At 46.0% G+C, this 14,346-nt stretch overlaps 1 protein-coding gene across 1 annotated transcript in view; it reads right to left on the minus strand.

The window, feature by feature from the left end:
* The window catches only part of ctnnal1 (catenin (cadherin-associated protein), alpha-like 1), a 154,992-nt gene that overhangs the window by 23,550 nt on the left and 117,096 nt on the right, over positions 1 to 14,346 (minus strand). Inside the window, exons 7-10 of the mRNA XM_079523291.1 lie at positions 13,635 to 13,838; positions 11,637 to 11,723; positions 7,127 to 7,285; positions 6,451 to 6,543 (exon numbers count right to left, since the gene is read on the minus strand). Coding sequence (XP_079379417.1) covers positions 6,451 to 6,543; positions 7,127 to 7,285; positions 11,637 to 11,723; positions 13,635 to 13,838 — 543 coding nt within the window. The remainder of the gene's footprint in view (positions 1 to 6,450; positions 6,544 to 7,126; positions 7,286 to 11,636; positions 11,724 to 13,634; positions 13,839 to 14,346) is intronic.

Here is a 14,346-nt window from a genome sequence, read left to right on the forward strand (position 1 = left end):
TTTCTGCTTAATACAAAATATTGAAACACAAATCTTTCTCTGGGAGGGGGGGGGGGGGGGGGGGGGTCCCTGGAACATCATATTTTCAGATGGGGGGCAGATGGGGGGCCAAATACAGATAAATACAGATAATAGCGCGCCACTCGGCGGCGCGCTGTGGCGCGCTATGAGCTTGTAAGTCTGCTATTTTTGAAAAATTGTGAAAATGTGGAGCAAATCTTTGAATATATATTCTTTCAGAGTGAACGTTTTTAACTCAAATCTTTGCTTCTGGGGAGGTCCCTGGAACAACATATTTTCAGATGGGGGTCGGCGGCCGATTACATATAATCTTTGGGGTCCTTGACATGAAATATTGAGCACCACTGATACAGAAACATGAGGTATTTCAGAAAACTGTCAGGATTTAGAAGACATTTTCTAAATGTCGATGTCAGGCACTAAATGGGTTAAAGCCATTGTCATCAGCCTTGGAGTTTTCACTGTTGTTATCAAGTCTACAATGCAGCCCAGGCGGTGGCGTAACCGTCTGGGCACCCGACTGGTAATCCAGTCCAAGTGTGCCGCGGGTTCGACTCCCGAGCCCGACACGGCCTTTACTGCATGTCTTCCCCCCATCTCTCTCCCGTTTCCTGTCAGCCTACTGTCTGTCCCTTCAAAAACCAATAAAAGGCGTAAGCCGCAAAAGAAAAATATCTTAAAGTCTACAATGCATGACTCACTCCTTATGCAACAAACAAACTCCACAGCTTTTCGAAGCCTTATCGAAGCCTTCACTGTCTTTGCGTGTGAAGGAAAAATGACTTACGTTATGCAACCTTTCCTACTCATTCAATAACACACAACTGGTTTGAGTGACTGCATTTAAAGAAATGATGCAGTTGGCATCTTGCACTTGCACACACGCACACGCACGCACATGCGCGCGCACGCACATGCGCACGCACGCTCTCTGGAACAATTTGCCCGTACACATTAGAGCTGCCCAGTCGATTGTAATTTTTAACTCTATTAATAATGAATAACGACTGAGCTGATGTTTTCCCTTACTGGGGCTAATGTTTTGCTTGTGTTTGTGTTTCACTGTATGCTATTGCATTGCATTTGTTTTTGTTTGTAGCAAAGCATAGCACTTTGTGGTTGACCTGGTACGTGTTAAATGTGCTGCATAAATACAAGTTTGAGTTTGAGTCGAGGATATATAATATAAGCCCTCGAAGACAGACACACAATGTAAGGTTTAATAGCTAATTAGCCTCCAGACTATTTACTCCAGACAGACAGTGCAGAGCTACAGTATATCAACACCCCACGCCGTGACCTTCTCACCGGATGTGACCCCTTCAGCTCTGCACTGTCTGCAGGAGTAGAGTCATTACCGCGGGCGTGGGGGTGGTGCCATGCTGTCACGCGCCATGCTGTCCGGCCCTGACATCACGCAGCTCTCCTCTCCTCTCCTCTCCTCTCCTCTCCTCTGGCAAACAGGAACCCAATCTGGGGGCTCCTCCGAGCACGATTAATAATTACTGGCATGGCCGCTTTCCCAGAGCAAACATAATTAGATGTGGGATATGGTTGTTGGCGGATCGGAGGGGTGCAGGAGAGAGAGAGAGAGAGAGAGAGAGAGAGAGAGAGAGAGAGAGAGAGAGAGAGAGAGAGAGAGAGAGAGAGAGAGAGAGAGAGAGAGAGAGAGAGACGGGGAGAGAGGAGAGAGAGAGAGAGAGAGAGAGACGGGGAGATAATTGAATCGTTTTCCCCTCACCTCGGCCTCTAAGTGGGATATCGCTTAGGCTCCATTTCATTCTCATTAGCTGATTAGCGCACCCCAATCTCTGTGGCACCCGGAAGACACAATAGGAGCGGTAAATTAACCCATTTAGGCCTGACGTCGAATTAAAAAAGAAAGTCTTCTAAATCATGAGAGTTTTCTGGAATACCTCATGTTTCTATATCAGTGGTGCTCAATATTTCATGTCAAGGACCCCCAAATATTATATTACAAAAGGGTTTCCCGCCCAGAATGGTTTAAACAAAACGCTGCTGCTGCTCAGATTCAATTTGAGCCAAATCGATTGCATCTCCCTATTTATTAGTCGATTGTTTCCTATTTGTGGACGCCTGGCCTTTTAAAAGAAAAGGGAGGGTAGTGTGAGTTAATTGTTCTGTCAGGAGTGATGCGTACCCATTATCCACACTGCGTTATGTGGCGGAAAATGTCTGAAGGAATGGTTCCATTTTGTAAGAAACAATTGCAAGTTGGCTTGGCTACACATTAACAACTTGCAGATCTGCTACTTTTGATTTGTGTGACACTGTAGTGTGATCAAGTAGGCCAGTAAGGCATTCATTTACGAGAAAACCCCCCCCCAAAAAGTTAGAATATTGAGATAAAGGTGCGTTCAAACGGGGTCATCCCTATGTTCCCCAGGTTCTATGTTCCCCACTTACCTTAGGGTTTAGGGTTAGCGTTAGGTTTCTGGTTTAAGGACAGTGTTTTGTACTATACAATTGTATGTATAAGTACAGAACAAAGAATGTTTGGTTTTGCCATCTTTGTTGAAGAGTCTGAGCAATTATGTTTTAGTTTATTTTATGCCAGTGTTAATTTTTAGTTGGCTAAGACTAGATAGTTTAAGTAGCCTAGGCAGGCCTAAAGTTCAATGGATTGTTCAAAGACTGAAATAAAGTAACACTAAGACTAAGTTGCTAAAATACTTTTAGTCTTACTAGAATTACTAAAATTACTAGGTTAGGTTTCTGGTTTAGATTTAGGTTTATTCTAAGTGGGGAACAAAGAACCTTTTTTGCATGCTGGGGAACATAGGTACGCTCCCCGTTCAAACCTGATTCATTTCCAGTTCTTTTTTCTTTTTTTTTTCGAACATATTAAAACATAAAATAACAGGCAATGGAAATAAAGGAAGAACTAGATTTAAAATAATAATAAAACAAAAAATAAAACAAGGTATATCTAATATCCTTATAGTTTTGTTCGAAAAAGGGATAGGAAGAAGTTTAGTTAAAAACTTATCGGGTCCTATCCCTTCTTTGTGTATCAAAAAAAATAACATAAAATAAATAGTCAAGCATATACTGTATACAAGACAGTCAAGGGTCAAGGTTGACCCAGTCGCTTCAATCGCTTCACTTTGGTCGCGCAGGTCAGAGCTGAAAAAACAAAAACCCTTCGCTTGTGTTGCGTTGGCTGTAGACACTGTAATTTAACTTTGGCAGTGTAAGCAAATAGACCTGCTCGTTCACACAAGACGGCTCGGGGTTGAAGCGAACGCCACTTCAGTTGGATTTTTTCAGCTTGGGGCGAAGATACCAGGCGGCCGTTCGCTTCATAGGCGTAGCCCTGTTCGTGCCGCGCCCAGTCGCGTAATTTCTCACCTTTGCATTGACTTTGAATGTAATCGCGCCGCTCTAACTGTCCAGGTCTGAACGCAGCGGTTTCTGCCTGACGACGACCATAACAATGCCAGTGTGAAGGCCGGGGGTTTAGGGGGCAGAATGTTACCTGTGATTCGATAGGTCGGGGGTTTAGGAGGTAGAATGTTACCTGTGATTCGATAGGTCGGGGGTTTAGGGGGCAGAATGTTACCTGTGATTCGATAGGTCGGTGGGTTTAGGGGGCAGAATGTTACCTGTGATTCGATAGGTCGGGGGTTTAGGGGGCAGAATGTTACCTGTGATTCGATAGGTCGGTGGGTTTAGGGGGCAGAATGGTACCTGTGATTCGATAGGTCGGGGGTTTAGGGGGCAGAATGTTACCTGTGATTCGATAGGTCGGGGGTTTAGGGGGTAGAATGTTACCTGTGATTCGATAGGTCGGGAGTTTAGGGGGCAGAATGTTACCTGTGATTCTATGTGAGAGGGAGGATGACTGATTTAAGCAGTTACACCTGGCCTGAGTCAAACTAGAACTGGACTCAGAGCTGGGTGTGGCTGCGCACCTGTTGCGCATGGACTTGATCAAGGCACAACAGGATAAATCAGTCATCTCCACAAACACTAAAAAGAGAGCGTCTGTCCGGACAGTGGAGAACCATCTACTCGCCTGTGTAAACTAATATTGTGATGCTTTCAATGTGTTATTCCCTTGACTTGGAGGAATAAAAGCTACAAACATAAGGAAGCTGCCCTGTGTTGTGTCCTTCCTTGCCCTGGGTAGTGACTAGTCGGTCACATTTGGAGCCTGAACAGGGACATGGAGGGACAGCAGTGAACTCCTGGGACTGTGCGGAGGTGCAGCAGAACACTGCCACTCTTCAGCAGCATCAGTTTCAGGCATAGCTTGCTATCGACACGCGCCTGCAACAGGCAGAGGCACAGCGGCAGCAGTTGGACCAAGCAAAGGAAAGGCCGATGGACAGAAGTTACCGGCGCAATCACCAGCGCCTTTTGCAAGGACTACAGTACTTGCATGAAATGACGGGGCCACGGAGCCGGGCTACGTGTGAACGGCATCCTGGTGAGGACCAGCCACCCAGTGTCCTGGTGAGGACCAACGAGCCCGACTACAGGTCCCAGCAATCTGGACATCGGCCTAGCTACAAACCCCAGCACTCCTCAGCAGTAGCGGAAGGCAACAGTGTTGTCCACCTGAGGGTGGGGAAGCAGAGCATCAGCCACCGTGGACAACGGCCTGCAGCTGGAGAACCCCCCAACAAGCCACGATCGTGACTCCACTGGTGAGCCTCCTCACAGCCTGTCCAAGCAGCCCCTGCAGCAGCATAAGCCCAGAACCACCTCTGCCAACCTGGTCAGCAGCCCATGCCTCTGGTCTCCGGGAGTGAGGGGGAGGGTGGAGCTGGACATTGGGGAAGTGTGTGGGACAATGTTGTTTGAGTGGTTTTATTATGTTAGGTATAGCAACCCTGTTTCAGAGTCTGTTGTTGTTTATGTTAGGAATGGTAACCCTGTGTCAGAGTCTGATGTTAAGATTTTTTTTTTGCTTGGTATGGGGGGGGGGGAGTAGGTTTCGGCTGGGGATTCTCCCCAGCCTCAGTTTAACGAGGGGGGTATGTGAGAGGGAGGATGACTGATTTAAGCAGTTACACCTGGCCTGAGTCAAACTAGAACTGGACTCAGAGCTGGGTGTGGCTGCGCACCTGTTGTGCATGGACTTGATCAAGGCACAACAGGATAAATCAGTCATCTCCACAAACACTCAAAAGAGAGCGTCTGTCCGGACAGTGGAGAACCATCTACTCGCCTGTGTAAACTAATATTGTGATGCTTTCAATGTGTTATTCCCTTGACTTGGAGGAATAAAAGCTACAAACGTAAGGAAGCTGCCCTGTGGTGTGTCCTTCCTTGCCCTGGGTAGTGACTAGTCGGTCACAGATAGGTCTGGGGTTTAGGGGGCAGAATGTTACCTGTGATTCGATAGGTCGGGGGTTTAGGGGGCAGAATGTTACCTGTGATTCGATAGGTCGGGGGTTTAGGGGGCAGAATGTTACCTGTGATTCGATAGGTCGGGGGTTTAGGGGGCAGAATGTTACCTGTGATTCGATAGGTCGGGGGTTTAGGGGGCAGAATGTTACCTGTGATTCGATAGGTCGGGGGTTTAGGGGGTAGAATGGTACCTGTGATTCGATAGGTCTGGGGTTTAAGAGGTAGAATGGTACCTGTGATTCGATAGGTCTGGGGTTTAGGGGGCAGAATGTTACCTGTGATTCGATAGGTCTGGGGTTTAGGGGGCAGAATGTTACCTGTGATTCGATAGGTCGGGGGTTTAGGGGGAAGAATGTTACCTGTGATTCGATAGGTCGGTGATTTAGGGGGTAGAATATAGTAAGAGAGTGGCGACACTAGCGCTGACTCCCATTGTAACAATGGAATGCGGAAGTGCTCATTCCCATCTCAATGGGATAGTTCCAGCCATAGGAGCAATGTTTGGAACTATAGCCCATCGGTTTGGAACTATAGCCCATAGGTTTGGAACTATAGCCCATAGGTTTGGAACTATAGCCCATATGTTTGGAACTATAGCCCATATGTTTGGAACTATAGCCCATATGTTTGGAACTATAGCCCATAGGTTTGGAACTATAGCCCATAGGTTTGGAACTATAGCCCATAGGTTTGGAACTATAGCCCATTGGTTTGGAACTATAGCCCATAGGTTTGGAACTATAGCCCATAGGTTTGGAACTATAGCCCATAGGTTTGGAACTATAGCCCATATGTTTGGAACTATAGCCCATATGTTTGGAACTATAGCCCATATGTTTGGAACTATAGCCCATATGTTTGGAACTATAGCCCATAGGTTTGGAACTATAGCCCATAGGTTTGGAACTATAGCCCATAGGTTTGGAACCTTAGCCCATAGGTTTGGAACTATAGCCCATAGGTTTGGAACTATAGCCCATAGGCACCTGCTTGGCGGCGAGATCAAAGCGTGTCGCTACTCTCCTACTCTACACTCTGGTAGAATGTCACCTGTGGTCCAATGACGTGGAAGGTCTCCTCAGCGTGGATGCAGGTGATCTCCAGGGGCTCTGTCCCCGACACGTGGCACAGCAGTCGACACGTCTGCAGACGCACATACAAACACATGCACACGCACACACACACGCGCACACACGCGTGCACACACACACACACACACACACACACACACACACAGCACTGATCAGACACATTTAAAATGAGGAATACGTTTCTCCTCAGTGGGTTGATATATCAATCTGAAAACGATTGAAGGTGACTTATTTTACTTTTCACAAATGTACGTTGTTTATTAACATTTGTTTTTGGTGGGTTCTGTAGTGACAGTGACAGTCCCATGTCTTCACATAGGGTTCTGTAGTGACAGTGACAGTCCCATGTCTTCACATAGTTTGAGGGCGTAGTATATGTATTTACATGTTTGTACATGTATACCAGTAGGCATTTAATTTATGAAAACAAAAAAGTTTGGATACACTGAGGTACAAATATATATTGAATTGTGAAGTGATTCTGGCCGACAGCAACGATGTGCAAACACCAGGTCATTCAGTGTGACGGCGGCAGCACTACCACCCTCCTCCTCCTCCTCCTCCTCCTCCTCCACTCCTCCTCCTCCTCCTCCACCTCCTCCTCCTCCTCCTTCACATCCTCCTCCTCCACCCACCTCCACCAGCTGTTCCTTCTGCTCGTGGAGGGTGTGGGCGTACTGGGCCACAGCCTCCTGGTTGCCCTCGGCGCCTGATGTTTTCAGTGACCTGAGGGGCAGCTGCTCCCCGTGCAGCTTCAACAGGTCTGAGGTACGGCCCACCGCTACCTTATGGAGCTGAGAGGAGGGGAGGGGAGAGGAGAGGAGAGGAGAGGAGAGGAGGGGAGGGGAGGGGAGAGGAGAGGAGAGGAGAGGAGAGGAGAGGAGAGGAGGGGAGAGGAGAGGAGAGGAGATAGGAGAGATCAGAGGAGGAGAGGGTAGGAGAGAGGAGAGGAGGAGAAGGTAGGAGAGAGGAGATGAGAGAGGAGAGGTTTTATTTATCACATCTCAGAAGTGTGTGAAGTGAACTGTACTAACAATGTCCTTCTGTCTGTTTCTTCTGTCTGTCTGTTTCTTCTCACTCTGTGGGTTGAATCATTGATCTGAACTGGTCAGGTATTGACCATTGAATCATTGATCTGAACTGGTCAGGTATTGACCATTGGCTCCATATTCTGTATCGTAAATGAACGCCCTATTTGATCACACCACGGCGTCACACAAAAGCATCAAAAGTAGCAGACTTTTTTTATCTGAATCCTGAAAAGTAACAGTTTTGACTGTTATGACGGAGGTCATTTTGTCCACGAATCAAAGCTTATTTATTTGCGTTTATTTTATTTTATTTGTGAACTCTGTCGAGCTGTCGTAAGCCACAGAGTTTCCATGGGCTATGGGCTCTGTTGTAGAGCTCTTCACCGGATCCCCGACTCCGAAATTACCCGAATGGACCCGAGACCCACTCGGGTCCGGAGTCGTGTTTTATCATAATCACTCGGACCGGGTCGGAATCGGACGTATCCCCCTCGGAACTCGGGTCTGTCAATCATTATGTGCAATATCCCAGTGTATCCGAGAAGACCCGTAGGCTACTGTGTGTGTGAACTGTGACTGTCTGTGCTTTTTTGTTGTTGTTGCAAATGTTAATGAAATATTCATTCAGTGTGTGATTGTGTGCCAGTCTGACTGAGGCTATATAGGCCTAGCCTGGCTAATAAGCCAGACCGAATCAGCCGTTGGCAAAAAAAAAAAGCCTGCCGGCGGATTACGGTCTGGAGAGGCTCAATTGTACGCCCATTTCCTACACCAGAGAACTGGTGTGGCCAATCGGGACACGGTATGCAATATGGGCGGGCTTTGGTACAGTGACGTTCAATGCTTGAGACCTTTGACTGACAGTAGCTCTAACCAATTGCGTCAAAGAGAAAATGTTTGAACCCGCCCCCCGGGAAACAAGATCCATACACAGCATCTCCAGACTCAAATACCACAAGACAGTGTGATTTGAGTCTGGCTTATTAGCCAGGCTAATATAGGCCTACTCTCTTTCTCTGTCCGCTGCATGTGCGCTCCTGCTCCGCATCGCTGCAGAGGAGAAAAACGGGGAAAAAAGTTCTGTTTAAAGTGTGATCATTTAGGCTGACCTAGGATCAGGTTAGTGTTGCAGCGACACGAACGGCTGTGTTACGTGTGATGATTATTAGGCTGATTTAGGATCAGCAGCGCAAGACTTACCACACAATTCAAGCCCCGTCCTGCATGGTTTTGCCTTGTGCTGATTTGAATGAAAACACCGGCATGCAATTATACTTTATATCACGATCACGGATCAATTATACTTTATATCACGATCACGGATCAATTATACTTTATATCACGATCACGGATCAATTATACTTTATATCACGATCACGGATCAATTATACTTTATATCACGATCACGGATCAATTATACTTTATATCACGATCACGGATCAATTATACTTTATATCACGATCACGGATCCCGACAACAGTGTTGACCTCGACGAGGTGAAAGCAAACTAGCAAAGCTCAAATCAAATGAATATAAGAAGGATTAAAGCAACCATGACAACTCTCCTGTGTATCCCATTCCCCACACGTGGACAAAGAAGAGAACAAAGTATAGGAGCTGTTTATAAGTAATAATATATTATAATATTCCATTCCGCCAAGACCGGTACATGCATGATGTATCTGCTTCTGCTAAAACTCTGATTGTGTGTAAAAAAACAAATAATCCGTTTGGTTAATATTAAATGCACGCACGCTGAGGAGACGAGAAGAGACGAGACTCTTTTTTGTCTCTCTCTCACCCTCTACTGCAGCGCGCAGTCTCTCTCTCTGTCCGTCTGTGTCTCTCTCTCTGTCTCTCTCTGTCTGTCTGTCTCTCTCTGTCTGTCTGTGTCTCTCTCTCACCCTCTACTGCAGCGCGCAGTCTCTCTCTCTCTCTGTCTGTCTGTGTCTCTCTCTCTGTCTCTCTCTCACGCTTTAATCATAAAATGGTAATTGGTCAATACGTTATATTATTTCTATATAGTCCACATTTATGTCTGCCTGGCTCAGCTGGGTCGGGTCTCTCGGAATGTCGGAAATAATCGGATTTCGGTCGGACTCGGCGCAGCAATTTGAAAGAAATCTCGGTTTTGGTAGCCACATAGTTAACAAGATGAAGAAATTGCATATTTGAGGCTTTAACGCGTGCGCTTATGAAATATCTGAGATCATTAGGGTTTTCTTGAATTAACTGATAACCGAAAATAGGCACTGCGACGTGTTGTAAGCTTTTTTTGGCTTTCACCTTTATTTTATATATGTTTTTATGGAGGGACAGACAGTAGGCTGACAGGAAATGGGGAGAGAGATGGGGGAAGACACACAGTAAAGGCCATCGTGATCGGGAGTCGAACCCGCGGCACACTGCCAGACTGGATTACCAGCCAAGGTGCCTGGACCGCTGAGCCACGGCCCAGGCCGACGTGTTGTAAATATATATGAGACAGCATATTGTTGGTGCAGGACACACTTCTATAGAAGGCACGATGACTTCTATGGAACCCAAATGACTGAAATCAGTCGTGGCGACTGAGAACTTTAATCCATGGGAGAGAGAATAAATGGTAAATGGTAAATGGTGCATTTATATGGCGCCTTTATCCAAGGCGCTTTACAGAGATTGTGCATTACATTCACCCATTCACACACACATTCATACACCGATGCAGAGGCGCAGCCAGAAATGCGATTCTAGATGGGCCTCGCTATGGCTAGGTGGGCCGGCACGCACGCTCACGCAGCGCGCGTGCGTGGTGGTCACGCACTCGCGCACACGCGAGTGGGGTTAATCGGTTATTTATTTATTTATTTGGCGTATTTCGGTTATATTTCGGGTTATATTGCCCCCAGAGTGACAGCCAGGCAGTTCTTATTTTTACCGGCTTTAGTTAACATTAACAAGACAGACAGACCCGCTGGAACGCTTCAAATACGTCTGTCTCACACTCACAAACACACACACACACATGCATGCACGCCTGTCGGAGGAGTGGCGAAAATTGACTCAAGTGTCACTAAGTAAGAAATCTCTCTCTCTCTTTTTCTCTCTCTCTCTCTCTCCCCCTTCCCTCTCTCCCTCCCCATCTCTCTCTCTCTCTCTCTCTCTCTCTCTCTCTCTCTCTCTCTCTCGTAGTTGTGGCGTTTAGTGTTTACCGTCCCCGTCACACACACACACACACACGACACACACACACACACACACACACACACACACTCTAACGTATCTCTTCAAGCTGCAGAAATAAATAGCCTTTGTTTGAAACTAAAGCATCAACGTGGAAAAATCACAAAACAAGCTTCCAATCCATTCCAAATACCTTGTTGCTGACTGCTGAGGCGTCGGAACTTCGGAAGATTTAGAAAAGCATAATCCACAGTATTGTCACCGCGTCCGCGACCTAGTCTATTTTTAGTTTATCAGATTTGTCGGCGTGCTACGGCCCCGGAACGACAAAAATTAATGAAACAAAAAGTAAACATCTCCACATGGCTCTGCAGCAGCAGTCTCAGGAAGTGGACGTAACAACTTGCATGATCGCATCCTATAGACTATAGTCTAGGCCAAAAACCTGGGTCTTAAAAAGGCTAGTCTAGGCACATTAGTGAAAAAGAACCGACAGCCTGTTTATTCATATTAAGCAAGATGATCATGTAAAAAACACAACAAAAACATATTTACTGAAAGAAAGAAAGACATTATGAAACTTATTATGTATTTATATAAAAAAAATTAAAAAACATTTTTTTTTTTTTTTAAATCGATGGGTGGTCCAGCTCTCTATATGGGTGGGCCGCGGCCCACCCAGGCCCACCCGTAGCTGCGCGCCTGCACCGATGGCAGCGGAAACCATGCAAGGTACCAACCAGCACATCGGGAGCAATTTGGGGTTCAGTGTCTTGCTCAAGGACACTTCGACAGTAACTCTGGGGGAGCCCGGGTTTGAACTGGCAACCTTGCGGTTACCATCCAGGCACTCTACCCCTGAACCACCGCCGCCCCTAATACACGCTTGTTTGAAACAGCGGTGAAGTCCCTGCCCAGATGCTTTGACCTCATTGACCTATGACCTCACCTCTCTCCTGAGGTCGTGGATGCTCTGGCCCGTCTTCAAGATGCACACCTCCATCTCCTCTGTGGGCTCCTTGGCCTGGGCAGACTGCTGCTCGCACGCAGGCACACACACACACACGCATAGGCACACGCACGCATACACACGCACGCACGCACGCACGCACAGACAGATAAAGAGAGGAGAATATAAATATGAAGTATACCAGTCTGTGAAAGATTTCACGTAAATTGCACGCTGCGTTCATGATCTGAGGCATTTTGTTCCAAAAATGTGTTTTGCAAAGCTCCACCTGTTGGTGGCGCTATAACAGGCCAATTTGAAAAGGGTGGGATATATTCCTCAGCCTAGTAGGAAAGTGCGTGAAAGATTTCACGTAAATTGCACGCTGCCTTCATGATTTGAGGCCTTTTGTTAAAAACGGGTTAATCCTGCAAACTTTGAAAGCCAATGTTAGCCAATAAGGATGGAATAAGAAATATTGGACAGATCCGTCTTCAACACATGATTATAGAGATAGTATGTAACGATTTGCGAGATTTTTGGACAGAATCTGGAGGAATAGCAAAAAAAATGTTTTTCAAAAGTCGGCCTCCTGGTGGCGCTATAACAGGCCGTTCTGGAAAGTTTGGGGAAGAGGTTCGTTGTTGGCATACAGGGAGTGTGTGTGCAAAATTTGGCATTGAACGGGTTAGCGGTGCTGGAGATTAGCTGTACACACACGGACGGACACACACACGGACAGAGTGCATGAAATATGGAGATATAAGGTTTCTGCCTGACAATGACCACATACTAAAAAAAAACAAAAAAAACATTGCAAACACAAACATTTGTTTGAATTTATTGTCAGCTCCTGCTGTGAGAAATGTTTTTGGATAAAATGTGCCACAGAATGTATTTAAGCTGCAAATGAGACCGCAAGTGTTTTCACACTCTATACTTTGAGACAGGCTTTCATTTGACACCATGTTCAGTGTTTGAAAAGGCGTTTTGTTTCCCTTCAAAAAGGGCCTGGCATTCACTTCTACTGTGCCATTATGTGGAAGGAAGCATGAATTCAGAACACAGGCAGGAACACAAGAAAGAAAGAAAGAGTCCGTTTGGTTCCATTTGTACACTCTCATAGTTAATGTAACATTGATTTTACAATCTAAATTGGGGGTCCCAGAGATAGAAATGCCATTAAATGGGGGTCTGTAGACTAATATGCATGTCAAAATGGGGGTCCTTGAAAGAGAATCTCTGCTAGAGACGTAAAACTTCTCTCTTATGGGGGTCCCTGGCATACCTTTTCAAGTGGTGGTAATAGTGTCTAATTAATGTCAATTTGGGAGTCCTTGACATGAAAAAGTTTGGGAACCTCTGGCCTACAGGCTACAGTAGATACAGACCCCATTTCCACCGGTTGGGAACCGGTTCAGTTCAGAACCAGTTTTTAGTCCATGAGCCAGACCTCTAAAATTGGTTTTTATGGTAATTATGAATTGAGTGTGCAAAACCATACCTATATTAAATTGTTTATAGGCTCAATATAAGTAAATTAATATATGATAAGGCTTCCACAGTAGTAGCTTTTTCATATTTTCTATTTTTTGCATATTTTCCTACATAATGCATAATTTGCATATTTAAATGTACAATTTCAGAAAACGTGTAATACAATAAATCATTGTCTTCGTGTAAGTAATCAACTGGGGAAGTTTCATGGTGACTATTAATTACATTTTTACCTATTCACCTATCACGTATAGGCCTACTGTAGGTGAAAATTACAAAATGTGCGATAAATATGAAAAAGCTACTACTGTGGAAGGGTTATCATATATTAATTGACTTATATTGATCCTATAAACAATTTAATATAGGTATGGTTTTGCACACTCATTCATAACGTTCCAATTTTGGAGGTCTGGCTCATGGACTGGACTAAGAACTGGTTCTGAACTGAACCGGTTCCCAACCGGTGGAAAAGGGGCCACAGTAGCCTACAGTACATACCGCGTCCACCCAGGCGCTCAGCAGCCGCTGGGTGTCCGTCCTGACCGCCTGGCAGCGGTCCAGGATGGCCTGCCGCTGCTCGTGGCTGGTGTAGGCCGAGTCGGTGAAGTCCTCCGTGCGCTCCACCAGCAGCTCCAGCTGGGAGCCCAGGCTCTGAGGAGGAGGCACCGCATACAGGCCGTCCCGCAGGGACTCCACACTGGACTGCAGGGGAGAGAGAGAGAGAGAGAGAGAGAGAGAGAGAGAGAGAGAGAGAGAGAGAGAGAGAGAGAGAGAGAGAGAGAGAGAGAGAGGGAGAGAGAGAGAGAGAGAGAGATGGAGAGAGAGATGGAGAGAGAGAGAGAGAGAGAGAGAGAGAGAGGGAGAGAGAGAGAGAGAGATGGAGAGAGAGAGAGAGAGAGAGGGAGAGAGAGAGAGAGATGGAGAAAATAATACAAGTCATATCGATGCTGTCGGACACAAACCTCTTCTCTCCATAATCTAACTTTTATTTTGTGGTTTTTCGTAAATTAACGCCCTACTTGATCACACTACAGCGTCGCACAAAAGCATTAAAAGTAGCTGGTCTGCAAGCTCGAAAATGTGATTGTTATTATTCTCCATACACGCATAGCTGCTTTTCCAGCAGTTATGGAGAACTTGTCGCATTTTAACCCATTTTGGGCGGGTGTTTTTTTTTTTTTTTCTTAAGATATTTTTTTGCGGCTTACGC

The sequence above is a fragment of the Electrona antarctica genome (genome assembly GCF_951216825.1).
Source record: "Electrona antarctica genome assembly, chromosome: 15".
NCBI classification, from domain to species: Eukaryota; Metazoa; Chordata; class Actinopteri; order Myctophiformes; family Myctophidae; genus Electrona; species Electrona antarctica.